Raw genomic sequence first — 27,557 nt, forward strand, 5'->3', positions numbered from 1 at the left:
TGGAGGGAATTGAAAATGACAATAAATGAGTTCTCTAACCCTCATGCTTGAGTAGGGTACCAGTCAAGAGTTCATTGGCATACAAGAAAAAAATCTATAGATATTTAGTAGTTAACAAATATAGGTTTCTTGTTATTAACAATTTGTATTGATTCCATATAACAAATAATAAATAAAAATAAAAAAAACGTAACACAATATTTGGAATCAAATTATATAAATGTTCAACCCTTCCACCCGAACATTAACCCCCCCACCCAACACAAACCAGCACCAACTCAAAGTCTTGCCCTGAATAGCCAAAACTCCACCTTCCGCAACAAAATAGTATTATATGATATCTGTATTTCAATCAGGTCAATTCTCTGAGGCTATTAGACGACATTCTGTTTCAGCTCTGCCTCTGCACTTTTAATATTCCCTTCCAATTCCATGAGTTCTTGTGCTTTGGATTTTTTGGTGGATGTGGCATACTGTATGATCTGACCCCTTAGAACTGCCTCAAGTGCCTCCCAAGCCACGCCCACAGAGGATACTGAGGACCAGTTGGTCTCCATATAGACACTGATTTCAGCCTTTAGCATTTGTTGGAATTCAGGATTTTGCAAAAGGGATACATTAAAGCGCCAACTATATGATTTCCTTTTCTTCATATGTGGCAACATCTCTAAACACACCAGGGCGTGCTCGAGACTAAAATGTTTCCAATTGAGCAATCAACAACAATGGAATGAGGGACTTAGATATATATATATATAAAAATCTATTCTGGTGTAAATCTTATGGACTGATGAAAAAAATTTATAGTCCCTCTCAGATGGGTTCAGAAGTCTCCAAATATCTGTAACACCAAGATTTTTACACATCCTATGAAGCGTCAATGTTGCTCTAGGAGACTTGCACACTTTTACTTCACTATGATCAAGGATTGAATGCATCAAAAGATTAAAGTCTCCTCCCAATATTATATCATGAGGGGTGCCAGCGGCTTGCAGCATCCCTTCAAGATCTATAAAAAAGCCCTGATCATCAAAATTAGATGCATACATATTAGCCAAAATAAGTCTTTGCCCCTGAATTTCAGATAAAACAATAATGACTCTTCCTAATTTATCTTTAATCTATTTGAGACATTTGAATTGTAGATGTTTACTTATCAGCGTAATGACTCCCCTGCTCTTACTTGAGCCAGCACTAAGGATCCCATATCCTCCCAAATTTTTCAGCTTCCTATGGAGAAAGATGCATTTCTTGAAGGAACACTACATCATATTTCTTACGCTTAAGAAGAGAAATAACCTTGCTTCTTTTCATGGGGTGCCCCAACCCATTCACATTCCATGTGGAGAGAGACAATCCACTCATATTAACATTTGACATTTTGATATTGTAAGGGGGTTTGATGAAAGGAGGAGGCGAGAACCGGCTTGACAACTTAAATAATAATTTAATAAACAACTTAAACAAAAACACACAACCATAAACACACAGTACAGCTGCCTGCAATTCTCTCTCTCTCGAACTGTCGTCCCCGGCCACCTTTATCCCTCGCACGCCCCATCAGGCTGATTGGGGACCGGGTGTGTCTCATTCCAGCCCGGCCCCGCCCTCCTCGGCTCTACAGATATATAAGAAAAAATAGATAGTGTGTCAAAAACAAGATTATAAAGACCACATTCCAACATTATTGCATCCATCAAATGCTGAACATCCCCCAAAACCAAACAAACAGAAAAAATAAAAATGTGCGCATTAACCCCTTGCACGACAGCGCCAACTGGCATGCATCCCTTCAAACTCAAATAGTCCATGCATGCCTATGAGAACCCCCATGACAACTTTGCCATCGGATTACTCAAGTCTGGTGTTTCTATACACATTTAGTGAGACAGAATTACATGGCAAAAGATAATCTTTAAAACAAACTCCAGCTTTTTTGAATAAACACAAAGAGCGTGTAGATTCATCCATAAAACTGTCCTGAAGGTGTGTTACTCTACTAAATAAACTCTAGCCGCTAGGCGGAACCAGCACAAGAAGAGCGATCCAATTCCCCAAACAGTCAAGCAGATGTTCAGTGAGCGGTTCAGCCGCTAGGCAGAACCAGCACAAAAAAAAAAAAAAAGCACTCAGTTTCCTCAAAGAGTCAAGTGAATGTTCAGTGAGCCGGTCCACTCGACTGCAACGTGAGTACCACAAGATGACTTACTCACTCCATTGACTTTATGAAGGACATCGCTTGCTGTGGGCATGTGAATGTTTTATGGCCATCCTTAGCATCTATTCTCAATTTATATCAGTGCAAAAGCGACCTTCTATTGATGTAAAAGTTTCTTGCATTCCTTGAATTGATCATGTTTCTCTCTTTTCGAATTCACAAAGTCTGGGAACAAGAAAATGATATGGTTCTTCCAAGAAAGCCTTCCTTTACTCCTTGCCTCGCATAACTCAAGATCCTTATCGGATGATCTCAGAAATTTGGCCAGAATTGATCGAGCCGGAACCCTGTGAGCTCGCTCGATTTCCAGCTTATGGCCTGTTATGTCGAGCAGATTCGGAAGGAGCCCATCCAGGAATTTCACCATATCCCGACCCTCTTCGGACTCAGGAATTCCAACAAAACGGACATTATTCCACCGGCCACGGTTCTCCATGTCCTCCAACTTCTCCCCAGACACGCTCCAAATCCACCTTGGTTGCTAGCAGATTAGCAAATAATTCCCTCTCGGATGACTCGATAAATAATCGATCCGTTTCTCGACATCCCCTGCTCTTTTAACCACCTTAAAGAACTTCGTCTCTATGGCAGTGATCGATCGACCTATCACAGCAAGATCCAGCAATTCATCAATGACCTTCGTCAGCATTGCCGACATGCCCAGCATCTCTCGCCGCATCTCCCGCATCTCTCCGACCAAATTGGCTCCCTGGCTCGTGGCACTCTCGGGGGTGTCAGCTTGAGCAAGTAAGTGTCTTTTAATGTCTCCAGAGCCAGAGGATTTTGAATTCTTTGACATATTGTCCTCCTAGAACAGTGATGGAACAGGGTGTATCGAATCTCACTGGTTTATGTCATAAAAAGTACTAAAACTAGCAAAGTGCCCAGAGCTCACCGTTCACATGTCCGATCCTAATTGGCCTGGTTGCTAGGGAGGGTAGAGTCACATGGGGTAACCTCCTCATGGTCGCGATTAGGAGTTCTCGCTCTCAGTGGGGCGTGTGGTAAGTTGTGTGTGGATCACAGAGAGTAGCATGAGCCTCCACTTGCTGTGACTATTCACGGTGTAATGCACAATGAGCCACGTGTTAAGATGTGCGGATTGACTATCTCAGAAGCGGAGGCAACTGAGACTTGTCCTCCGCCACCTGGATTGAGGTGAATAACCGCACCACCATGAGGACCTATTAAATAGTGGGAATTGTGCATTCCAAATTGGGAGAAATAAATAAATAAATAAACAAAAACTCCCATAAGAGAGTTGAAACATTGAGATTTGCAAGGCCAATATAACTGTAAACTTAATAAAACACTGATAAAGAGAAACTAACCTTTATTTCAGCCATGCGGTGTGATGTCATTAAAATATGAGGTAGCATGATATGAGACAGATTTACCAAAGCATTATTTTTAAAGGGGGTAAATGTCACAGCATAACATGCTCGAACAGAAAGTCAGGGACAAACACAAATTCTTCATATTCCCAGAAAATGTATAAAGCATTTTAGAAATGATAATAATAATAATAAAAACTACATGGACAGTGAAAGCATGGTATTTTATATTTAATAAAAGCAAGATTTTGGTAAAGATTTGTTTCTTCTATAACCCATTAAAATGTAATGGTGATGAATGGGGACATTGTCCCAATCTTGATATTCCAATCTTTTAATATTTAAAATAAAATTAATGTTTAGTATTACATTTTATTTTGCATTACACTCTAAAAAGAGTAAAATGCGACCAAAGTCAGTATCTGTTTAATTATATCAGTAATCAGAGAATGACCAGCAAGCAAAAATGACTGCCATTAGCGAAAGGAAAGTTGACCTATATGTTTCTTTTATCATTGACAGTTGTGGAACTGTAGTTATGCACGCTTGTCCCCATCAATCACATAAGACCACCTCATTGACTGAAGTCTTTCAGTTGAGTAGGGGTCACATGCAAGCAGTGTATTTTTATGTGGTATTTTCATGTCCCACATTGCGTGTCAGTGTTAGTGAAAGAGATATTGTTCCTTTAACATACAAAGTTAAGTGAGTTTAAATGGGAGACGTTTAGCATTGATTGCAGCTGCTACAAAAGCAGACAATACTGAAAACTTTAGAGAAGAACAACATTTTTACATTTTCCAAAGAATATGTGAGCAGTGGTTGCCCATGTAAAAATCACATCCACGATGCTACAGTATGGTGTTGTAGGTGTTTGTTAGGGCATTGCTACGTGGATGCTAATGTGTTCTGATTGATTATAGTGCATGGTTGCTTGGGTGTTTTTTGGTGGTTCCTCTGTGTCTTTATAGGGCTTGTTCCAATCCCTAACCTTTAGTATGAGCCATTGTAATAGTGATGCTTGCCATAGCAAACACCACTAAAATATTATATTTTCACATATATTTTATATGTACTGCCTGTCTGATGCCTGTTTCTTCCCCCAAAGTTGACCATGTGTTGACTGTAATGTAACAGAGAGGAAAGCAGATACATTAAGAATGAACGGTATGTCCTGAGAGCACCTAAAACATTTGGTGCCCTCCTCATTCAAAGCCCTGCAGTATTTTCATGATTATAATGGATGGTGAACACTGTTACAGTGGATTGAATTACACTTAAAACTGTGTGGGTGGGTGGTTGCAACTGTGTGTGCTCCGAGATTCTATCGGGTTACTACAGGATCGTCTTTCACCCAGTTTCACATGGGCCTAGTGCCCCAGATTATACTAGTACTGTATACTCAAGCCCCCTGTTTTGAGAAACATCCCTCAATTTTATTTATGCACAATGCCCCACCCACCACTCTGTTGTTCAGCCCTACCTTTTACTTTGATAGGAGGATTTATGAGCACTGCCTCCCTCCCACTGGCTCTGATTAGAATGGGCGGAGCCAAGAAAAGCCTATATGCCCATGCCACGCCTCCCTGTTCCACACACAATAACTCTGCTTATGTTTTGCAAGAATTTTACATTGCCATTGCTTGAATGTCTTTTGTCTGCATTCCCTTCTGAATCCTCTGTTTCTCAGAAAAAGCAGAAAAGTGAAGAGGGAAACAGACTGCACTACAGCAGTGATGGGACACAATGCCTAACTTATTATATTTAAGGTAGGATACAGACCAAAATTATACATTTTAACACAGAATTTAGGAATAACACACAAGAGAAGTAAAGATAGAGTCTGCACAAAATCTGGTGAAGGTAGTCACTTTTAACTTTTAACTTTCCTTTTTTAACTTTATAAGAATATATAATACAAAATGCATTTAATGTGAAATGTTTTTCATTGTAAATTGGATATTATATTTAGCTTTCCTATGATGTTTTTTTTTTTTTTTGTTTGTTCATTTTACACAAACAACTGAAACATTTTCTAAGGAAGTGCACTTTTTGGGGGGTAGTCTAAAATGGGGTTCAGAGACTTTCCTGTGATGTAGTCTTTGTTTTACTAAAACAATAGAGAGATGTCCTGGATTGCTCAGTTTGTGTGACAGAAGCCAATAAACAGATTGCACATGGTATCTTTAAAAGACATGCTATTTGAATGATTCTCAGGCACAGTGTTTGATCATACAGTGGATCAGAATGTACTTTGCTGCAGTTTCACACACGTGCACATAATGCTGTTGGAAGAGAGCCAAGATTATTGGCATGTTCCAAATTCTGTGTGGGGAAAAAAATCCCATGGATGGATGGATGGATAGATGGATGGATGGATAGATGGATAAATGGATGGATGGATGGATGGATAGAAAAAAAGGATGGATGGATGGAAGGAAGGAAGGAAGGAAGGAAGGATGGATGGAGGGGAGGGAGGGAGGAAGGAATGAAGGAAGGAAGGATGGATGGATGGATGGATGGATGATGGATTGAAAAAAGGAAGATAGATAGATAGATAGATAGACAGATAGATATAAAAAATGCATATGATGCAAGTAGTAGAGTCTGGAATACAGATCTTGGAATGTGGTTTCTGAAAAACAGATCCTCATTTTAGCACACAGCAGACAAATATCACAATAAAAATGGTAAGAACTAGCCTCTCCTTCTCAAAGTAGTCATTCTAAAAAGTGCAGTAGCAGCAGACTTCACCACACCCTCTCTCCATAAAGAGAAAGGGTGATGGGGGTCAGAGAGCAGGACGACCGATCTTTGGCTTCAGTGCTCCAGCCAAATTTCAAACACAGGAGAAGGAATGAGGATCTGAGCCAAGGAAACCACACTGCTTACAGGGCCAAACAGGAAGACTGAAACGTTTGTCTATTGTGTGTGTTAAAAATGTGAGTGAGAAAGAGTGCAGGACCAGCAGTCTGTTTTATGTGAAAGTGAATGGGGTCCACTTGAGATGTTAAGTGTGCAAGTCAAAACTAGTGTCAGAAATTAACTTTTTTATGAAGTGGCAATACTTGCCCCCTGGAATTTATGTGCACAACCACTTTTTACCTTAATGAGGGCATTTTTTTCACAGTGTGTCATCCAGTTATGTTAAAGACCACAAACTTGCACTAAACCCATTGAGGAATTCAGTTCGGAGGCAATTTTGGCCCCCACTTGTTAAATATCTGGGGCAAAATGCAAAACATATCTTTAAATAAAAAGATATTCATAGAATAAACAGTAATGTTCATGCCATCTCACTCCTTTTATTGTAATCATGGCTGAAAATAAAACTTTAAAAAGCCACAGTCATTCCTTAGTTAAACAATGTGTGGCAATGTTTCCCTGAAACACTATGTTCAAAAATAATTCAAGAGTTTAGTCCAGTTTTAACTAGTTTGAATCTCTATGCAGCATAAAATGTGTTTGTTCCCCTCAAGTTTCCATCTTGGTCTTTATTTTTCCATTTTGCCCATTTCTTCTCAGAGGATACTCTGTTTCAAACTGTGTTCTTACAGCGGTAGCATTTTTTAAGTTGTCATAACTTCCAATCCAATTTGTGGTGTAAGAAAGAATGCAGTGGAGGGAAATGCATTTAATGAGAGGAGGAATTTTGGTGAGTGCTGCAAAAATGTTGTGTAAAGGGAACAATAATCATTGCTTTGAGATGGAGTGAATAAATTCTACATTGTAAAAATGACCAACGATCAGCTGAATTAAGACTCTATCTGAAAGAAATAGACAATCAACAAATAAACAATAAGTATTAATATTCTTATTTATTTATATTACAGTTGTTTAAAATAATGGTGCAATTCCCCTTTCACTTCCGAATAGTTTTGCGATTTGTTTCTGTCATGAAGTGTTATGATCATTTCCATCAAGGGGCATCTTGTAACCCCTCTTCTCTCCTTGAATGTGAGTATTAGCCCATTAATGTTCCTGATGCAAGTACACAGATGCAAATAATTGGCCAAAACATTGCAACTGCCATGTTGTTCATCATAAATGTGCACTACTGTGGCAGTAACAACCTCAGTACTCAAGGGCGTGATAGGATTACCTCCGAATGTCTGTGCTGTTACACTGTAATAATTCAGTTTGCTAGCAATAAACATGCCAACAGTTGAACTAACTTTAACTAGCTCAGCACAATTCTCTTCAAACTGTTGCCCTGCCAAGACACTAGCTGTCCTGAAAGAGGAAACTGACTAGAACACAGTTTATGCTAATGCCCAGTTTAGCGCTCTTAGCACAATGCAACATGTACTTGAATTTCATTTTATATTGTGTTCTATTTACAACAAAGTGAAATCAAGCTTGCATAGTTAGAAGTATTTGCATTCACGTATGTTGGGCCTTAGTAGTCTGCATAGGTAAAACGGGGGTCATTTCAGTATGTTTAGTGAGTTTTTGAGATTTGCATTTTTACTTGTTAAAGTTATAAATGTGCTTAAATGACAAAGCTAAGTGCCTATGTCTGGATCATCAAGATACAGGAAAATTTCTATGAGTTATGTTTTGCACAAGGAGCCTGTGCCCCCATTTTCCTGTCAGCATAAGACAGTAACAACAATGCATTTTCTGCTTGCAGACAGGGCCATATACTTTAAATGTTATATTAACCTGTTAAGATGAATCTACTGAGCATAGAGCCAGGTACTGAAATATGGTCTCATAACCAAAAGACCAGCCCCTATCTCTGTGTTCATTTGTTTGATCTATATCTTTAGAGCAGAGCAGGGGAATAGACAGGTATGAAGGGAGGAGGGCTGTGATTTTTGATAAGATCAATTTCATTTAGTATGAGCTATGCCAAGATACTGTATGGATATGTTCTGGTTTGTGTGTGTGAGACAGTGAAAATGTTTGGTCTCAGCTGTTTGTGTGTTTACTTCATAGTAGGGTTGCCACGGTGTAAGGTTTTACCAGTTTTACTCGGTACAAGGGACAACACTGGTGTGAAATTTTATACTGTGTAAAAGGGGGAAACATTATGAATGGAACTTCCAATATCAATACAATAGCCTAATGAATAGAATAGCCTTAAATAAAGAATAGTTGCCTAATGAAGAGTTTGAAATCCATGATAAATGAACATAAATAACACAATGAAAGCTAGATGTTCTTTACCAACATATCAAATTGCACAGGCAGCAAAGTACATGCACTGACAGAAGACGTTTGTTTTTAGATCTTAATTTGTATTAGTAATTGTCCACCTGTTGACATAGATGGATACTTCCGTAACGGTAAATGGAAAGGTGGCTATATGATTATTTGTATTATTATTTTTTTGACCACTTCGTTATTATCAATGTTTTTTTATTTAAAGTGCAATTTTGAATTTAGAAATGTCTTTGTTTGAAGTTTTTTGTTTTTTAAATAAATTAATTTTTAATGCAAAATCACTAAAGTAAGAATATTCACCAATCCCTCATCCAGGGGGTTGATGATGTAATTGAATATTTGTGATTTATTTATTTTTTATACAAATATTATGAACATATTTCTTGAATATCGCCCAGCCCTAGGAGGGAACAAAACAAATTTATTCACACTCATTCAAAGTCATTACCCTTCCGAAGCAGCTAAACTGGGTCCTGGGATGAAAGGTAATAAAACACCAACATTAAACCCGCAACAACCCACAATTAGTGATGTATTTGCCCAGACAACGAAATACTTGACCGGTAGCCCATGATGGAGAGAATGCATGGATGAGGTAAGTTCGTTGCCAAAGAGATGTTGCCCTTCACAACTGTTGAAAAGCCATATTTAAAAAAGTTGAACAACACACATTAGAATTGCACTTCATGTTTTTCAGTTTCTTTTGAATTTTTAGTTAAAATAAATAAAAAATAAAGTTCAATGTTTGAAATCAAGCTGCCTTGTGTTATTGTGTAGGCTATTGCTTAACGAAAATTACCCATAGTTCCACTTACCGTCCAACCAGTGGTTATACCGGTGTTAGTCGGTTTGAACACGAACACCGCACCGGTGTGAAAATTATGATATCGTGGCAAGTCTACTGCATAGCTGACATTGTTTGGGCTGTGGCTGCTTCTGTGGTGCCTTCAGTGTGTTGTGTGGTCAAAGAGAGACAGGGAGTGAGAGAGACGGGACAAAGAGAGACAGGGAAAAAAAAAAAAAAGAGAAAAAAGCGGCACTTTGAAGTCTGTCTTAGTAAAACTCCACACATAACCTCATCTAATCTTGTGTTCCCAGCATTTGGAATAAGTGCTTAATTCTGTCTAATCCAACATCATACAAAAAGTTATGTATCTTTGTCCTCAGGTGGTAAGAGACAAAAAGCAAAAGCCACATGAAGCTGAAAACTGCCCCTGCTAAGAACAATGGATACCCAAAAAGGTATAAATCACCCAGTGCTTACTGTATATATTGTCTAGTTTGAGCAGATGGAACTGATTTGCATACTGGGAGACCAGGAGTAGTTGTCCCTAATTTTTTTTTTTTTTTTTTTTTTTTTTTAACTCCAGTAAATATTATCAGGGTATTTTTATTTTTGAAAGTCAGTGTCTGAATAGGCACATACCTTAACATCTTGAAAACAAAAAAGATATTTACTGCTTCTTACAAAAAAAGATACAAACATTTACACCATTATTGCCCAGGCAAAAAGATCATTTAACACAAGTTGATACAGTGAGCATGTTGTCACACTAAATGGCAAACTGATCACACTCTGAATTCGTACAGTAGGTCAAAAGTTCTGCTGCTGAAATCAGAATATGCTTACCAAAATTCGAATCACTGCCAACCAGTGGGCAAAGCTGAAAATTTTGTTGAAATTATGGGCACTTGTGAGCACCAGTTTCTGAGCAAAATGACCTCAAAGTGGCACCAAAAGCGAGTTTTATTTTTAGTTGTAAATGATGTAATACAGTCAACAGGAATGCATATTTTATTAACAATACACCCTAACCCAAAACCCAACCCTATGGGATGAGAATTCGTGTCTCGTAGTAGCGCTAGAAGGAGAGGTGATCACAGTTGAAATGATACAAAAATGTCTGATGGGGATGGTAGTTGTCAGTAATTTGGCAGTATGGAGTCGATTTAAGGGCACATGATCTTTCAGAAGCTACATGTTAATTTCCAGTGTGATCTTGTTGTATATAAAGTAAGTTGTCACAATGTAAACTGCCCATGACTTATGTTAGGAATAATGGATTCCCAAAAGTGAATCACCCTGTGTTTGTATATTGTCTAATCTGAGCAGATGGCACTGCAGCTCCAATGGTTATAATACATTTAGTCTGATTTGCACAAAATGCATCACTTTTGAATTAAATGTATGTTTTTTTTTTTTTTTTTTTTTTTTTTTTAGTGAATGGCATCTCTCCAAAGGAGAATGGAACCAGAAGAAGACCACCCTCTTATTCTGTAGAGACCCCCTATGGGTTCCATCTAGACCTTGACTTCCTGAAGTATGTGGATGACATTGAAAAGGGCAACACCATCAGGAGGGTGCCAATGCAACGAAGGCAAAGAGGGCGAAATAATGGCATCCTGTCGGGTAACTTAAGCCTTCCAGGTTACGGATGCAGAGCTGCGCAGTGGAACTCCATTAGCACTTTATGCCCCAAAACCCAACTAGGAGACTCTCAGCATTTTGAGTTTCACTCTAGTGACAGTGTGTCTGCTGGCTATGCCAGTAGGGCAGAACCCATCTACAAGTCCTTGACTGCCACAGAGATGGATGCTAGTATCCAGGCTTTTGACGAGCAGCCCTTTGGCCGTTATGTCAGGCCAAATCTCTTGAGAGCCTCTAGTTTACCCTTGACGGTTTTAATGAGGAAACATTCAGAGTCAATCGAGGACCCAACCAGCCCCAGAAGCCCCAAGGAATATCTAACACAGGAAAATGATTCCTCTGAAGATGTTTTCCATGCTTCCAACAGAATGGGTGGGGCAAACGTGACCATTCATCAGCTCACTGCAGCTCTTGAGCGAGTTGGGGAATTGGAGATGGAGATCAGAGTCATTCCTGAGCTTAAGGCTCAGATATGTATTTTGCAAGAGGAGCGAGAGAGACTTTTACTCCAGTTACATTCCCAAAATGACACCACTGGGCCACTGGAAGTTGCTCGACACACAGATAACTGGGACATTCCATTGCATGATTTAAAGGCTCGAAAGAATCAAGACAAAGCAAGCGATGACTGGATGAATCGAGAATATGACCGGCTTGAGGAGAATGTCAAGGTTTCCTCTGAGCAAGTTGATGCATTTGCAATAGCTTCAACCAATGAAAGGATGCTTCAAGGCATAGGAAGCTCTCTGCAACTACGCAAGATGGTCTTGCAGGAAAGAGATCTTTTGGATAATGCCGACAGAACCAAGTCTCTCACTGAGACTCTACAACGAAAAGTTGTGATGCTGGAACAGAAACTTTATGACCTGGAGGTAGAGCTGGACAAGACCAAAACTCTTCTGAAGCACCAAGTAGAGGAGAGCCATCTCAAGAATGAGAAAATCAAGCAGTTGTCTGCACACTCTGACATGGGACGCACATTGACCAGAGCGACTTCATCTGGGACCACCTCAGCAAGTACACAAAATCAGGAGACAGTGTCAGAATCACAGGAAGGACTAACAGGTGTGCAAGAGATGCCAACAGAGAAAGGAATTGCCCTTAATATTCTGGGACAAACTCCTGTATCACATGCAGACATGGAGCACCATGTGAAAAGATTACAAGAGCTCCTTAAGGAGCAGTGGGAGTGTCTCTGCAAAGACAACACCACTGGAAGATTATCTTCAGAGCACTTGCCCCCACGGGTCTGCACCATTCAAGATCAGTTGGCAAATCTAGTCACCCTTCTCACCCTCTATGTGTTTCCTACTGGAGATGTCCCACAACCAGGTATGATATCACTCTACAATGACAAAACATTCTTGAGAACCCATGATATTTATTGGACGGACATAATACTTTTTTGTCTTTTGTGCACTTTCTGTGAATTTTAAGAGTCTAAAATAGAGGAACGTATTCCTGTAGTTGAGGAGGAGAACCCAAAGACAGAAAGTCTGAAGACAGTCGGCATAAGAAAAAGGTAAAGACAAGACTACTGCAGGCATTTATTACCTATACAGTAACCGAATAAATGTATTTTTGTGTTCAATACCTGCTCTAGAGATCTTTTTGATTTGTATATTTAATGTTGTTTGGACGTACTTTTGTGTACTCGTACATTCCAGTGAGTTCAGACCTTTAATAATCCAACAGTGCCTGCAGAATTCTAACGCTCTTTGACCTTCACTATTCTGAAGTGAGAGTGTGGAGACTGATGGAATAAGCAATGCTATCCAACAACAAGAGCATACCGAAGAGGTTGTTGACATCAAGAAGAATAACAAGACTGAAGCAGGCAAGTCATGGACTTCATGGACAATGGACCCCAAAGAACAGACAGGTCAAAGTGAAGCTGCCAAATTTAATACAAAAGAGGATGCCATAGATGAAGTGACCGAAAAAATTGAAAATCTGCATAAGCAAACAAGTAAAGTGAGTTATCCACAGGGTCAGACAGGGATAGAGAAAGTGAGGCAGGACTACACCTGTAGAGGAGTGGACTCAGATGAAAAAACACTTGCACTGAGTGAAGGAAACAGGTAAGATGTTTGAATGTTTAAATATTTAAAGGAATTGTTCATCTAAACATGAATTCTGTCATAATTTACTCACCCTCAAGTATGACTTTTTCCTTATTTTTCTGTGGAACACAAAAATAACAAATCAAAATGTAAAGTCTAACCAGCCGTGATGCATCTTGATGCACCATGTTGAAATTTGATGATTGAGCTATTAATGAGATTTGAGAGCTACAGCAGAGGGAAAGATTTTCTTTGAATTTTAAATGTAAAAGTTTGGTTTGTTCATCATTCAAAGGGCCACTTTTAAGGTGCCTCTTGTTTATTCACTTTCATTGTAAGTAAATGAGCACCCTGGATATTCTGCAAAATGTCTTATTTTGTATTCCACTTATTTAACATGAATGAAAGTCAAATAGGTTTGGGTGAATGAATGATGACATTGATAAGTGAACTATCTCTTTCAGAGTCATTCTTGTGATTATACAGCTGTACAATTTGATGTTGCAGTTTTCTTACCAATTTTGATAACCTTAAATAATAATAAAAAAATAAAAAATCTATATATATTTTTTCCATTTTTGTTTTCAGGGAAGCTGTCAATAAGAATTTCATAGAGGCATGTTGTTTCCTGAAAGACCACATGGACAAAATGTCTGAACCTGATGATGAAATGGTAATTTTCAAATGTACATACACAGTTTATATCTACCAATCCAAACATGAACATTAATGACCTATTTTGACAGAATATGTACTACCCTAGTCAAGTTTTCAATCCTGTGCCATGCACAAGAATAGGTGTTGCATCTCTCATTCCAGTAATAGTCTTCTCCATTGCTCATTTGCAGAGCCAGGCTCTCACTGTGGTGTTCCAGCAATGGTTCCATGTGTCTGCTGAGGAGGATGCTTGCGATGAGATTGTCTCTTTGTATCTCAGTGAGGTTAAATCAGAGACACCCACAGTCCTTCAGTTCCTGGTCAACATGGTGGATGATAATGGGAATACAGCCCTGCATTACAGCGTATCTCACTGTAACTTCAGCATTGTCAAGCTCATTTTAGACACAGGTCAGTCATCACAGAGCCACTGGTCTTTGTTCTGCTCTTATTTATTCTTATTTAAACTTTTAATAGCCTGGAGGGAATTAAAACATGTTTTATTATTATTATTATTATTATTATTATTATTATATTATTACATGTTTGTAATAATATTTGGGAAAAAAAATACATTGAGTCAATTTATTTTTTAGGGTTTTCTGAGAGGTTGCTAGGGGTTTTCAAAGTTGTTACTAGGGTGTTGCAAGGTGGTTGCTAGGGTGTTCTAGATGGTTGCTAAGGAGTTCTGGATGGTTGTTAGGGTGTTGCAAAGTGGTTGCTAGGGTGTTCTTGGTGGTTTTTAGGGTGATGCAAGGTGGCTGCTACGGTGTCCTGGGTGGTTGTTAGGTTTGCTTGGGTGTTCTGGATGGTTGCAAAGTGGTTGCTAGGGTGTTGCAATGTGGATGTTAGGGTGTTGTGGGTGGTTGCTAGGGTGTTGCAAGGCAGTTGCTAGGGTGTTCTGGATGGTTGTTAGGGTGTTGCAAAGTGGTTGCTAGGGTGTTGCAAGGTGGTTGCTTGGGTATTCTTAGTGGTTTTTAGGGTGTTGCAAGGTATTTGCTAGAGTGTTCTGAGTGGTTTCTAATGTGTTATAAGGTGGTTGTTAGCAAGTTTTGGGTGGTTGCTAGGGTGTTGCAAGGTGGCTGCTAGGGTGTCCTGGGTGGTTGCTAGATTTGCTTGGGTATTCTGGATGGTTGTTAGGGTGTTGCAAAATGGTTACTAGGGTGTTGCAAGGTGGTTGCTAGGGTGTTGTGGGCGGTTGCTAGGGTGTTCTGGATGTTTGATAGGGTGTTGCAATGTGGTTAATAGGGTGTTCTGGGTGGTTGCTAAGGTGTTGCAATATGGTTGCTAGGGTGTTCTGTGTGGCTGCTAGGGTGTTGCAAAGTGGTGCTAGGGTGTTCTTGGTGGTTTTTGGGGTGTTGCAAGGTATTTTCTAGAGTGTTCTGAGTGGTTGCTAGAGTATTTTGGGTGGCTGCTAATGTGTCCTGGGTGGTTGTTAGGGTTACTTGGATGTTCTTGATGGTTGTTAGGGTGTTACAAAGTGGTTGCTAGGGTGTTGTGGGTAGTGCTAGGGTTACTTGGATGTTCTGGATGGTTGTTAGGGTGTTGCAAAGTGGTTGCTAGGGTGTTGCAAGGTGGTTACTAGGGTGTTGTGGGTGGTTGCTAGGGTGTTGCAAGGTTGTTTCTAGGGTGTTCTGGGTGGTTGCTAAGGTGTTGCAAGATGGTGCTAGGGTGTACTTGATGGCATTGGGGGTGTTGCAAGGTATTTTATTTTCTAGAGTGTTTTGGGTGGATGCTAGTTTGTCCTGGGTGGTTGTTAGGGTTACTTGGATGTTCTGGATGGTTGTTAGGGTGTTGCAAAGTGGTTGCTAGGGTGTTCTGGATATTTGATAGAGTGTTGCAATGTGATTGCTAGGGTGGGTGGTTGCTGAGGTGTTGCAAGATGGTTGCTAGGGTGTTCTGTGTGGCTGCTAGGGTGTTGCAAGGTGGTTGTTAGGGTGTTGTATAGTGGTTTCTAGGGTGTTGTGGGTGGTTGCTATGGTGTTGCAATGTTGTTGCTAGGGTGTTCTGGATGTTTGTAGGGTGTTGCAATGTGGTTGCTAGGGTATTCTGGGTGGTTGCTGAGGTGTTGCAAGATGGTTGCTAGGGTGTTCTGTGTGGCTGCTAGGGTGTTGCAAGGTGGTTGCTAGGGTGTTCTGGATTGTTGCTAGCTGGTTGGTTACTGGTCTGTCCCAGTACTTCCTGCAATTTAAGTCTATGGGGTTTTTATTGCCCATTTTATTGTCATCATAGAAATCATAGAAAAACAATAGTCCACCTCTCCTCAACAAGCAAATGTGATGTATTGTTCATATCTGTAACACAAACAGGTTGAGGCAAGTTTGATTTTGTTCAAAACTCTAACCTTATGTTTCCCCACTAATAAACCCTCACCCGGACTAGAGTTAACTTTCTGTTATTGCTTCCTCGCAAACTTAGGAGTGTGTGAAGTGGACCGGAGAAACAAGTCTGGTTACACAGCTATCATGCTGGCCTCTTTGACAGATGTAAAATCTCCAGGCGACATGAAAGTGCTCCAGCAACTGATGGAGCTTGGTGACGTCAATGCCCGTGTTGGCCAGGTGACTGGTGGTATCAGCCAATTGGCACTCTTTGCACTTGATATCAAATTAATCCTTCAAAATGAACATTACAGATTTGCTTAAAATTTGGAATTTTCCATAAATTATGTCAGGAGATGTTTGTCTTGAGCTCATGCTGTAGCCTCTGTACTAACTAAGCATCTCATTAGGTGGGACAAACGGCCCTCCACCTGGCAGTAAGACATGGACGTGTCCCAATTGTGCGTCTTCTACTGGCACAGGGAGCAGATCCTAACACCCAGGACCATGCAGGAACCACCCCACTGATCAGCGCCTGTGATCGGGGACATATTTCTATGGTGCGAATTTTGTTGGAGAAAGCAAACTGTGATGTCAACTTAAAAGACAAGGTGACTTCTCTTGCATGCTAGAGCACTTTTTAAATAATGTTCTGGGTTCAAGTTAAGCACTAACAGTCATTGCATGTGGCGTGCTGTCACTTACCACAGAAAATAAAACAAACAAACAAAAATCATGTTTATAGCAAAGCACTTCCACTCTATAGGGCAAAGTAGCTGCATAATCATTAAAATACACACTTTCGTTTCCAATGTATAGCCACAAGACAAACATTATATGTGTAAATGTGACTAGTGTGATAAAATCACTTACTAACCTTGTCTGTGCAAAGTATTTCCAATCTTTCAATCCCTGTCATGACCATGTAAATCTGGTAATTCCTTTAACTTTTGCATGAAACGTGCAAGGATACCAGAAATGAACTGTTTATTTAGAGGAAAATCACCCTCAGGATTTACATTGGTGATGCTTAACCAAAAGTTCATCCACCTATAACAGCAGTCCCATTTCTATAAGAAAAATGTACATCTCAAACACACATTTTTGTATTTAACAATTATATGATGCACATTTCTTCTTTTAAAGAAATAATTCACCAAAAGTGAAAATTGTCTTATCATTTACTCACCCTCATGCCATCCCAGATGTGTATAATTTTCTTTTTTATGCAGAACACAAATTAAGATTTTTAGAAGAATATTTCAGCTCTGTAGGTTCATATAATGCAGTGAATGGGTGCCAAATTTTTGAAGCTCCAAAAAGCTCATTAAGGCAGCGTAAAAGTAATCCAAACAACTCCATTTGTTAAATCCATATCTTCTGAAGCGATGTGATAGGTGTAGGTGAGAAACAGATCAATATTTAACTCTATTTAATATTTAACAGATCAATATTTTCAACTATAAATCTCCACCTTTGACAAGCCCCGACCAGTAGATGGCGATATGCACGAAAAAGAACAATGTGAAAGTGAAGATTTATAGTTGAACAGGAGTTAAATATTGATCTGTTTTTCACCCACACCTATGATATCACTTCTGGGGCCGGAAGTATAAAGCTGCTCAGAGTAAAATTTTAGTATTAAGTGTGTCAAAATTCTACGAATTTTCCTCTTATTCCTAGACTTAAGAATAAGTGTGATTCATAAAGGTTCATAAGTGTTAAGACTTGGTCTCAGCTCCTAAATTGTTTAAGAGTGCTGGAGAGGTATCCTAACCTTGTTAAGTGTAGCACGATGACTGTGTATTTTTTTAATTGCTGCACATTTTTTTCATTTAATGAATACATTGAAAAAATTGATGGGCTACATGCCTAAACTTTCAGAGGGCTGCAACAACTAATTAATAACATCTAAATATCACTAAAATGCTAAAAATCTATGATGAACATAATCAACAATGAATATAAATACGATTAGTTAAATATCTTTGCACTAGCACTACAACCTATGATTCATGGTTTCTCTATCACAAGAAAGGACCAACAGCACAATGTGTAGCCTTCAGAAACAATAGGGGATGGGCTATGTAGTTCCTGACCCATTAATAAAACATTAAGTACTATGTAAAGAACTAAATCTGTTGCTTTCTCATCTAAATATTGAGTGGTAAGTATGCTAAACTGGCGTGTTCTTTTTTAATGGTGGCAGGTTGTAAAGGTTTCAGATGTTATAATTTACTAGCATCAAAAACTAAAATTATTTTGTTGTCATTTTTATTTTATTTTAGTTTTGGAGTCATGACAATGTATTTTAGGTTAGTTTCAGTTTTTCTAATTATGTTAGTTTTTATTTTTCAGTTAACTAAATTGTTTTCATTTAGTTTTCATTTTCGTTTTCATCATTAAAGGCAATAACTTTGATTCACAGGCCTACTAAACAGTGCAAATGATGGAGCAAAAATGTTCTCTAAAGAAACATATGCTAATTTTATTGGCTGCCATCTGAAAAAGTAATTTAAATGATCTAATACTGTAGCTTATAAAAATGAACCTCATATTTGAAAATCGTTTTTTTTTTTTTGTGTTTTTTTTTTGGTGTATATTTAGTTTTAGTAATTTAGGGCTACTATGTGTTAATTATCATCTAAATATGTTATAAATGTAATATAACAAATATATACAGTATGTTATATTTAATATATATGTATCTAATTTATACTGTATGTAATAAATATGTCAAGTGTTATTACTATAGTGGCATTTTCATGTTTAAAAAGACAAGTTATAAAGTTTAAAACAAATGCTAACTTAATTGTCTGCCATCTGACAAAGTAATTAAAATTAATAGCTTATAAAAACAAACCTACTCACTTTTGGAAATCTGACAAACCATTTCCATTGCAAGTCATCTTAAATATTTAGAAGGAGAAATCTTAAGCTGATATCACATAGGGCAGATTCAAACTCAGGTCACCCGTCCCATCCGCGCATGTGCACTACCCATCAGGTCACATAATTCGACCTGTCCTTAATTTATATAACAGTCATCTACGAATGAGTCAATTAATGATATCAGCCTCAGAATCTTCACACGAGCAATAACAGAGTGAAAGGAAGAAGGATTAGCTTTGAGTGTACAAATAACACTAACAAAGCAGACTTATATAAGACGGCTTTGAAATAAGGTGTTGGTCTAATCACTTCTGTGTTGGAGAAATCCTTGCTTGGCAGCTGTAATAATCCCACACAGGCATGCCTTATCGCCTCTATTGTGAGAAAAGAGAGAGAGAATTTGGATGCATGTAAGACAAAATGAGAGTTTTCAAGTCTGCTTCCCCGTGGCCGAATCCAGCCTGTTATTCAAGTCACATCTCAGTCACTTTACGACTGAAGTGCTGCTCTGAGATGTCCAGCACGACGCTCAATAAATCCTCTAAAACACAGAACAGGCACTGTGAAGATGACTTCCTGCACTATTTCAGACTGCAATTTCCTGCTTGGCATCCACCTGTGTGATAGTGCAGACTGGTAAGTATCATACAATAATAACCTTGCAGGGAATGATGAATAATTACTAGTGATAATACTGTCAGACACTGCACAGAAGGGTTAGACTGATACCAGAGTTACAGCAGTTTTGAATTTCAAATTTGCTTTTTATATATATTCAATTTATCCTTTCAATTTAAAGGTGAACTCAGTACATAAACACATTTTTACTGAGTGCACGTTTGAGTTGAATTTGAGTTTTGACAGTGTTTTCTGTTTAATAAAATTTTTTATAAGCCTGTCGCTTTAACGTGCTGAACACTTTTAAAATAATTTACGAAATTCATCACGCCACTTTAATAAGAAACTTTCCCACCAAAGGAGCAAATTAAGCTTGAAGTTTTTAAATCTCAGGGTGTTTTTACACCTGGTTTGTTTGGAGCATTTGTTTCGGAACCTGGTGCGGTTTCGCCACACACTCTCACCGAGAAATCGTACAGATATGTACGAGTTGGCTAAATCGTATGAAATCATACAAGTGGTTTTTTGCAACAGCCAATCAGGTGACTTCTCCCTCGTCTCCTTCTAAAACATGACTATTACTTACTGTCACACATAACACCCTGTCTACACCAGAAATGGGTGGCGTGACACGACAAAAGCAAATCACTCCAATTTTAATCAATGATGCTGTCTACATTGGATGCGTCATGCCGTGCCAACAGTAAATGCCCATTTTGGCCTGAACACGCTGACACTACTCTGCCAACAAGACAAATAAACAGTTTAGAACATTTGCTTTGACGCATCCAGTGTAGACAGATTCAAACCGTTGCGGCACGACACGACATTGCTTGCATCCAGTATAGGCAGGGTGTTACATACACTTTCCGCTTCAAATCATGCTTTGGGACTGTATTCTATGGTTAGGTTTTTCTATGGTTTGGTTAAGAGCGTAAAATTAAGAAGCATGTACACAACGTCTGACATACTTCCGCATTACACATTCTGGTATCTGCACATCTAGAATTTGTACGAATTGTATATGATTTCATACGATTTAGCCAACTCTTCCTGATATAGGCTAATTTACCCAACTTCTCATGAGATTGGGTTGGTTTTCTCCCTCAGTTCAGTTTGTTTATCTGAACATGGCAATCACACTCAGATCCGCAGCAAAACATTCGTTCTGAGACCACCTGGACGAAGTTGTCTCAGTCCGATTTCAAACAAACTCTGGAGCAGTTCGCTTGTGGTGAGAATGCAATTCGACCCAATAAACCAACAAAACAACCAATATCCTTATGATAACTATAGGCATACCTGATGGATGTTTGAAAAAGAAGTCTGTAGGTAAGCACGTCACTGTAATATATTAGTGCATCAATCAAAGTGTGGATACAGCCTTTTTGGCAACTATATTAGATATAATCACATTTAAAAAAAGCAGTGTTTAATAATTCCTGAGGTAATTTTAGTACGATAGCTTCTTTCTGTTGGAATGTTGCAAAACAGACACAGGCAGGATGGCATTAGAAACTTTGTACAATGCTGTGTATCACAAGTTAAAGTTTGGTGAACTCTGAACCGTGAATTCGTACGTCGAGAGGACACATGACCAATAGAAGATCGAAACGTCACACCCCGACCTCTTGGGTCAATGGACCCTTTTCACAGTGGAAAGTATACGTATAGATGGGGGAACTTGAATGGTGGTGAATGGGAGACCACAGCAAATATAATTTTGCTTACCCATTTGCTCCAACAGCAAAATAAAAAACCAACGATTACACTTTCGCAGCTTTTCAAAACAAGACAAAAATAGAGAGTGCTGGATAACTGCAGTAAGAAGAGAGAAATAGGCCAAATTTTCTGTCACTCCTTTCGCAGCTGTGGTAACTCTTTACCACAAAATGTATTCCAGGGTAATATAATACAAATTACAATGTTATAAATTTATAAATGAAATAATTACAAAATTTCAAAAATAAAAAAGTTTGCTGCATTTACGATGTTAAATAAGGTGGAAACGCGTCATCACGTCTCTGAAAAGATCCATACAGAGAATACAAAGGTCAAAGTTGCGTGTTTTATTCTTGCAGGAAAGTGAGTAGAAAATATATTTTAACATTTTTAATATAATATTATTTGTTATTTGTGATGTATTATTTACTTACACCAGAAGTCGTCTCACGTGACATCATATCCTTGTTCGTTGCATTGTCTGAAAAAAATTTGTGTTATCAAAATCTATTGTGACTGCCCCTTTACCTATATATCGATCTATGAGCTAAATCTCAGAAAAGCCCACAATCATTCTGACCAACGAGAAGACAGTTTGCTCACATGTGACTTTTATTAACACAATTTATGCAGCTATGCAGACAACAAACCGACAGCTAGACGGAGCAGAGTATAGGGGTCTTGATGCCCCCAAAAGTTTCTTACTATATTTACTGTAACTTGACACAGTATCCTAAAAATGCGGTGTTTATGGATAGAGATGCTGAAAACCAGTGAAACACGATGCAACCACAGTGAGACTCACCAAAATTTTCTTTTGACACATGCACAGAAAAAACACACAGAAAAAAATACTATATTACTATAATACTCTCATTACTTTAATGGTAAAAAAAAGTTTCATTCTCATTACTGTAATGAAAAAAACTGTCCCATTCTTATTACTGTAATTAAAAAAAACAAAAAAAACCACATCTAATTATCATTGCCATAATGGTAGAAAAGTCTCATTCTCATGACTGTAATAAACAAACAAACAAACAAACAAACAACAACAAAAAAAAAAAACATATCATTCTCATTACCATGATGGTAAAAAAAATAAATATCATTCTCATGACCGTAATGAAAAAGAAAAAAAAAAAAAAACATCTCATTCTCATTACCTTAATATAAAAAATGTCTCTTTCTCATTACAGTAATGAAAAAAAAAAAAAAAACCTGTCTCATTATCATTACCGTAATGAAAAAATTGTCTCATTATCATTACTTTAATGGTAGAAAAGTCTTATTCTCATCACTGTAATGGAAAATACATCTCATTCTTATTACTGTAATGGAAAAAAAATGATTTCTTTGATTTATCTGATATCATTATATTATTATAAATGAATATTATTATATTTATTTTTACGTTCTATTTATAATTTTCCTATATATATATATATATTATATTTCGTTTTTATTTTAGAAATTAAGGGCTACCAAAGTTCTATATTGACTGATATTGTTAAAATATATTAAATATGTAATAAATATGTCTAGTTTATTTCTATAGTGGCATTTGCATCTTTTATGAAGGCATATTGTTAAAGTTTCACATTTTGTAATATATTGTGCATTGAAAACAGTAACAAAATGTAATTTCTAGTCATTTTTATTCAGTTAGTTTTGGAGTCATAAAAATGCATTTTAGTGTAGTCTTATTTCATGTTTTATTTAACTTTTCATTAACAATAAAAACACGGATTGATACTAAAACAAGGCTAGTATACTATGATAAAGGTGGACAATACCCACATGCCGTTTACATCTCAAGGACATCTCAGTAATTGCAAATATCATGCTCTCTATTTTGCATGCATCATTGTCTATCATATTGTTCTTTCTCTTTGTTTTGTCTGTAGGGTGGTCGCAGTGCATTATCTCTGGCTACACAGGCTTCTCATACGGAGATAGCAAATCTTCTGAAAGCCCGCACAGAAACTAAGAGTTCAGACAAGTGCAAGGTGTCATAGAATGGAGCACGGAAATCATGGGCCCACTGAGCATTCAACATCCCAGTGCAGCCCCATTGAGATTTACATTTATACTTCAATAAGCATTCATGTCCACTTACTGTTGAAAAGATCAGCAATAAAATGTTAATATTAAAATAAACATTTTAAAATCAAAAGTAGTTTGCTTATGTAAAGCTTGTAAATGTAAATATGACAATGTCTAAAACTTGACAATAAAAACAAAATACGCACTTATCCTATAAATAAGAGAAAAGCAAAGCAATTTCTTTCATAGTGAGTAATTATCAAGAGGATTTGTTTCAGTATGGAAAAAATTATCTTAGGAGAATTCTATTCCTTTAACATGGAGATCAAAATATACATATAGTGTATAGACAATACATCAAGTATGATTTAAAACTCTCACAGTATAACACGAAATCATTTATTGTATTAATTAAGCCATTAATATCATGTGTTCTACACAACACAGATAGAGAGCCGAATGAAATCAGACCTGTAACCTGATTCTGAATGGCTTATATTTAATACATCATAAATCAAGATGCTATAGTGGTATTATTATAAAACTGTTGTTTACTAGCAAACATTTCCACTGATGTGACAATTCCTGAGACGGTCCAGCCAGCCAGTGTCCTAGAGAATGATCACAATCATTTATTGTTATTTGAGAAAGAACAATGTCTAATTCGGTTCTTAAATTAAACATGTAAAAATGAAGGAATTAAATCTGGTAGGGTTTTACAGGGGACTATTTTGGGACCAAATGGGCAACACCTGTGCAGGTAAGTTCATCACACCACTGGAAATAGTGAATCAGAGGAAAAGTGCTGATATTTTTGCTTTTAGAATTTTTGAATGATATCTGAAGTTCCTCAAATTATGTAACCTCCAAAATTAGATGAATCTGCACTATAAGCATTAATTATTGTCAAAATTGAAGACTGATCTCACCAAAAAACAAATAAATAAATATAAAACATCAGCGAAAAGAGGTTGAATATTTTGTCAGCTAAAGGCGGGCGTATACGGTGCGATTTTCGGATGTTGTGTGAGCTCCCTACCGATTTTTTCCAGTTGGGAGAGATCGTGTGGAAATTGTTGGTGATCGTGTGGTCATGGCTCACATCATGTGAGAGGAATTACGAGCAGAGCTGAGCAGTTTACGAGCAGCTCATGATCTCCCGATAATTTTTTTTAAATGTTTAAAACATTCGGCCAATTTAGCGATCTGAAGTTGACCAATCAGGAGAAGGTGTTACAACTCACACGATCAGTGAAAACTGAGTGTTCATGAAGCTTTTACACATTTGGAGAAAATGGTGTGTTAAAACTGTTTTTCCCATATTATTCATGACCACATCACTGGGAATGATTCTACAGAAATGCCATGCTGTTCTCTGCTCTTCAAATAAAATATTGTTGTAAAATTTCCATCATGGTCTATTTTTATTCATCATACTTGCATTCGTTTCAGTTCTAGGGCTTCATTTAGAGGTATATAGCATCTGTTATGATTATATATACACAATAGTGGATATGTGATCGATTTGTTTAACTCCCCAAGCACGAGTCTGGTGAAACCAAGGATGAAAGTTCAACCTGTCAATCAACCGCAGTGCTAAAACAAGATTTTTAAACTTTGAATCAAACTAGAGACTCTGATGTACTTATCCTCTTGTTTAGTTGTACATCTGGCCTTCCACATCTCTTTCTGTCCTTGTTAGAGTCAGTTTTGCTTTGTCTTTGAAGACTGTAGTGTACACCTTTGTATGAAATCTTCAGTTTTTTTTTGGCAATTTCAAGCATTGCATAGCATTTATTCCTCAAAACAATGATTGACTGAAAAGTTTCTAGAGAAAGCTGTTTATTTTTTTTTGCCATTTTTGACCTAATATTGACCTTAAGACATGCCAGTCTATTGCATACTGTGGCAATTCAAAAACAAACACAAAGACAATGTTAAGCATCATTTAACGAACCAAATAGCTTTCAACTGTGTTTGATATAATGGCAAGTAATTTTCTAGTACCAAATTAGCAATTTAGCATGATTACTCAAGGATAAGGTGTTGGAGTGATGACTGCTGGAAATGGGGCCTCCTCTGGCTTTATGTCTCATAATGATAAATAGCGCAAAAATGAGTGCGATTGCTTTGGAATTAGCCAGGTCCTAAAGTCGTGTCGTGTACGATTGCACCTGTATGATTTTCAGATAAACTGACTCGTAACGTGTGCAGGGGCTCACGACCTCCCGAGTATCAGGACTCGCACCGTGTAAACCTGGCTTAAAATCTGTTTATATTTTTCTCATTTCTGAACTGCCCTCTAGCGGCATGTGGAAAAACATCTTGGTTACTGATGTAACTTCTGTTCCCTGATGGAGGGAACGAGGCGTTGTATCGATGTAGTGACACTAGGGGTTCAATCTTGAGAGCCCCAATCACCTTTGCTTAAAATAGAAAAGGCCAATGAAAATTGGCGAGTGGAATTTGCATGCCACTTCCATGGCCTGTAAGTTCTCTTCCTCATTAATGACGAAGGCTTACAAGGCCGCAGGTCAAGCCGCTTCCACCCTGCACGCCATGGCCATCCTGCAGGTTCAGCAGGCCAAGGCACTTAAAGATGGAATTTGCATGCCACTCTCTGCCCTGGACATACGGGTATAAAAGGAGATTTCGTGCATCACTCATTCAGATTTATGCTGAGGAGCCGATAGAGAGTCCCAGCCATGTCCACGGCTGGTTCAGCGCCGCGGCAGGAGGGACACAACGTCTCGTTCCCTCCATCAGGGAACAGAGGTTACATCAGTAACCAAGACATTCCCTGTCTGTCATTCACTCGACGTTGTGTTGATGTAGTGACACTAGGGGTTCCTATAGGAAATGCCACAGGCGCTGAACCGTGTCACAAGGCATGGAAGAATGGACACGTGCAAGCTGCTGCGTGCCTCACTGCGAGCGCTCAACCACGTCGTGACCTTCCAACGAGTTAGGTAAGGCGTCTACCTAGTCCTGTTAAGGGGGGAGAGGCATTTACCCAAGTAGGCTACCGGCGGTGCCTTTCTCAATTTGCTGTTAAGCAATCTCCCACCGAGCACTTTCTAGAATAGCGCTGGGAAACACAGGTTTCACCTAAGGGGGAACGGCTCTGGTGAGAAGCAGACGGGGTGCGGGACCTCGGTGGCCTGTAGGCGGCCGGGTCGTGCCGTGGCAGGATGTGTTTAATCGCCTCAGTCTGCTTCTTCACCATCGAGAACTGATGGGCGAAATCCTCTATGTTCTCACCAAAAAGCCCCCCTTGAGAGATGGGCGCATCGAGAAAGCGGACTTCCTCGGCGTCATGCATCTCCGCAAGGTTGAGCCACAGGTGCCACTCTTGGACCACAAGAGTGGACATCGTCCGGCCCAGGGCACGCGCCGTTACCTTCGTCGCACATAAGGCGAGGTCGGTCGCAGTACGCAGTTGCTGCATCAGCCCTGGGTCGGTTCTACCCTCGTGCAGATCTTTAAGTGCCTTGGCCTGCTGAACCTGCAGGATGGCCATGGCGTGCAGGGTGGAAGCGGCTTGACCTGCAGCCTTGTAAGACTTCGTCATTAATGAGGAAGAGAACTTACAGGCCATGGAAGTGGCATGCAAATTCCACTCGCCAATTTTCATTGGCCTTTTCTATTTTAAGCAAAGGTGATTGGGGCTCTCAAGATTGAACCCCTAGTGTCACTACATCGATACAACGCCTCGTTCCCTCCATCAGGGAACAGAAGTTACATCAGTAACCAAGACGTTTTTCCACATGCCGCTAGAGGGCAGTTCAGAAATGAGAAAAATATAAACAGATTTTAAGCCAGGTTTACACGGTGCGAGTCCTGATACTCGGGAGGTCGTGAGTCACAGACAGGGAACATTCGGCATTAACACGCCGATTTCCCATGTGATCATTTGCAATATGATTGTTTACCACTAAAACATTTTTAAAATGTTAAAAGTCCAAAAGACACCAGATTTTCTAATTAATTTTTATATCAGTCAATAGAGAGACATATAAATTGCAACATTTGAAATACAGTGAGACCATTATGACACAACAGAGTTTATGCAGCAACAGATCAGATAGA

General features: G+C 38.6%; 2 protein-coding genes across 3 annotated transcripts in view; one reads left to right on the top strand and one right to left on the bottom strand.

The window, feature by feature from the left end:
• Positions 1–1,500: 1,500 nt before the first annotated feature.
• Positions 1,501–27,557, bottom strand: part of LOC127441003 (low-density lipoprotein receptor-related protein 8-like) — a 180,676-nt gene continuing 154,619 nt past the window's right edge. The window contains exon 18 of the mRNA XM_051698114.1: positions 1,501–1,618. Within this exon, the coding sequence (XP_051554074.1) occupies positions 1,542–1,618 (77 nt within the window). The 3' untranslated portion in view covers positions 1,501–1,541. The remainder of the gene's footprint in view (positions 1,619–27,557) is intronic.
• LOC127441004 (KN motif and ankyrin repeat domain-containing protein 4-like) lies at positions 5,173–25,724 on the top strand. 2 transcript variants are annotated; one of them, XM_051698115.1, is made up of 10 exons: positions 5,173–5,321; positions 9,889–9,963; positions 10,943–12,481; positions 12,587–12,671; positions 12,889–13,230; positions 13,801–13,885; positions 14,061–14,280; positions 16,288–16,430; positions 16,601–16,801; positions 23,330–25,724. In XM_051698115.1, the coding sequence occupies exons 2-10, from the start codon at positions 9,948–9,950 to the stop codon at positions 23,438–23,440; spliced, it is 2,742 nt and encodes a 913-aa protein (XP_051554075.1). In that variant the 5' UTR covers positions 5,173–5,321; positions 9,889–9,947; the 3' UTR covers positions 23,441–25,724. The 2 variants fall into 2 exon arrangements, with proteins under 2 accessions (XP_051554075.1, XP_051554076.1); XM_051698116.1 differs by lacking the exons at positions 16,601–16,801; positions 23,330–25,724 and having other exon boundaries at positions 14,038–14,280.

The sequence above is a fragment of the Myxocyprinus asiaticus genome, chromosome 5 (assembly GCF_019703515.2).
Source record: "Myxocyprinus asiaticus isolate MX2 ecotype Aquarium Trade chromosome 5, UBuf_Myxa_2, whole genome shotgun sequence".
Classification (NCBI taxonomy): domain Eukaryota; kingdom Metazoa; phylum Chordata; class Actinopteri; order Cypriniformes; family Catostomidae; genus Myxocyprinus; species Myxocyprinus asiaticus.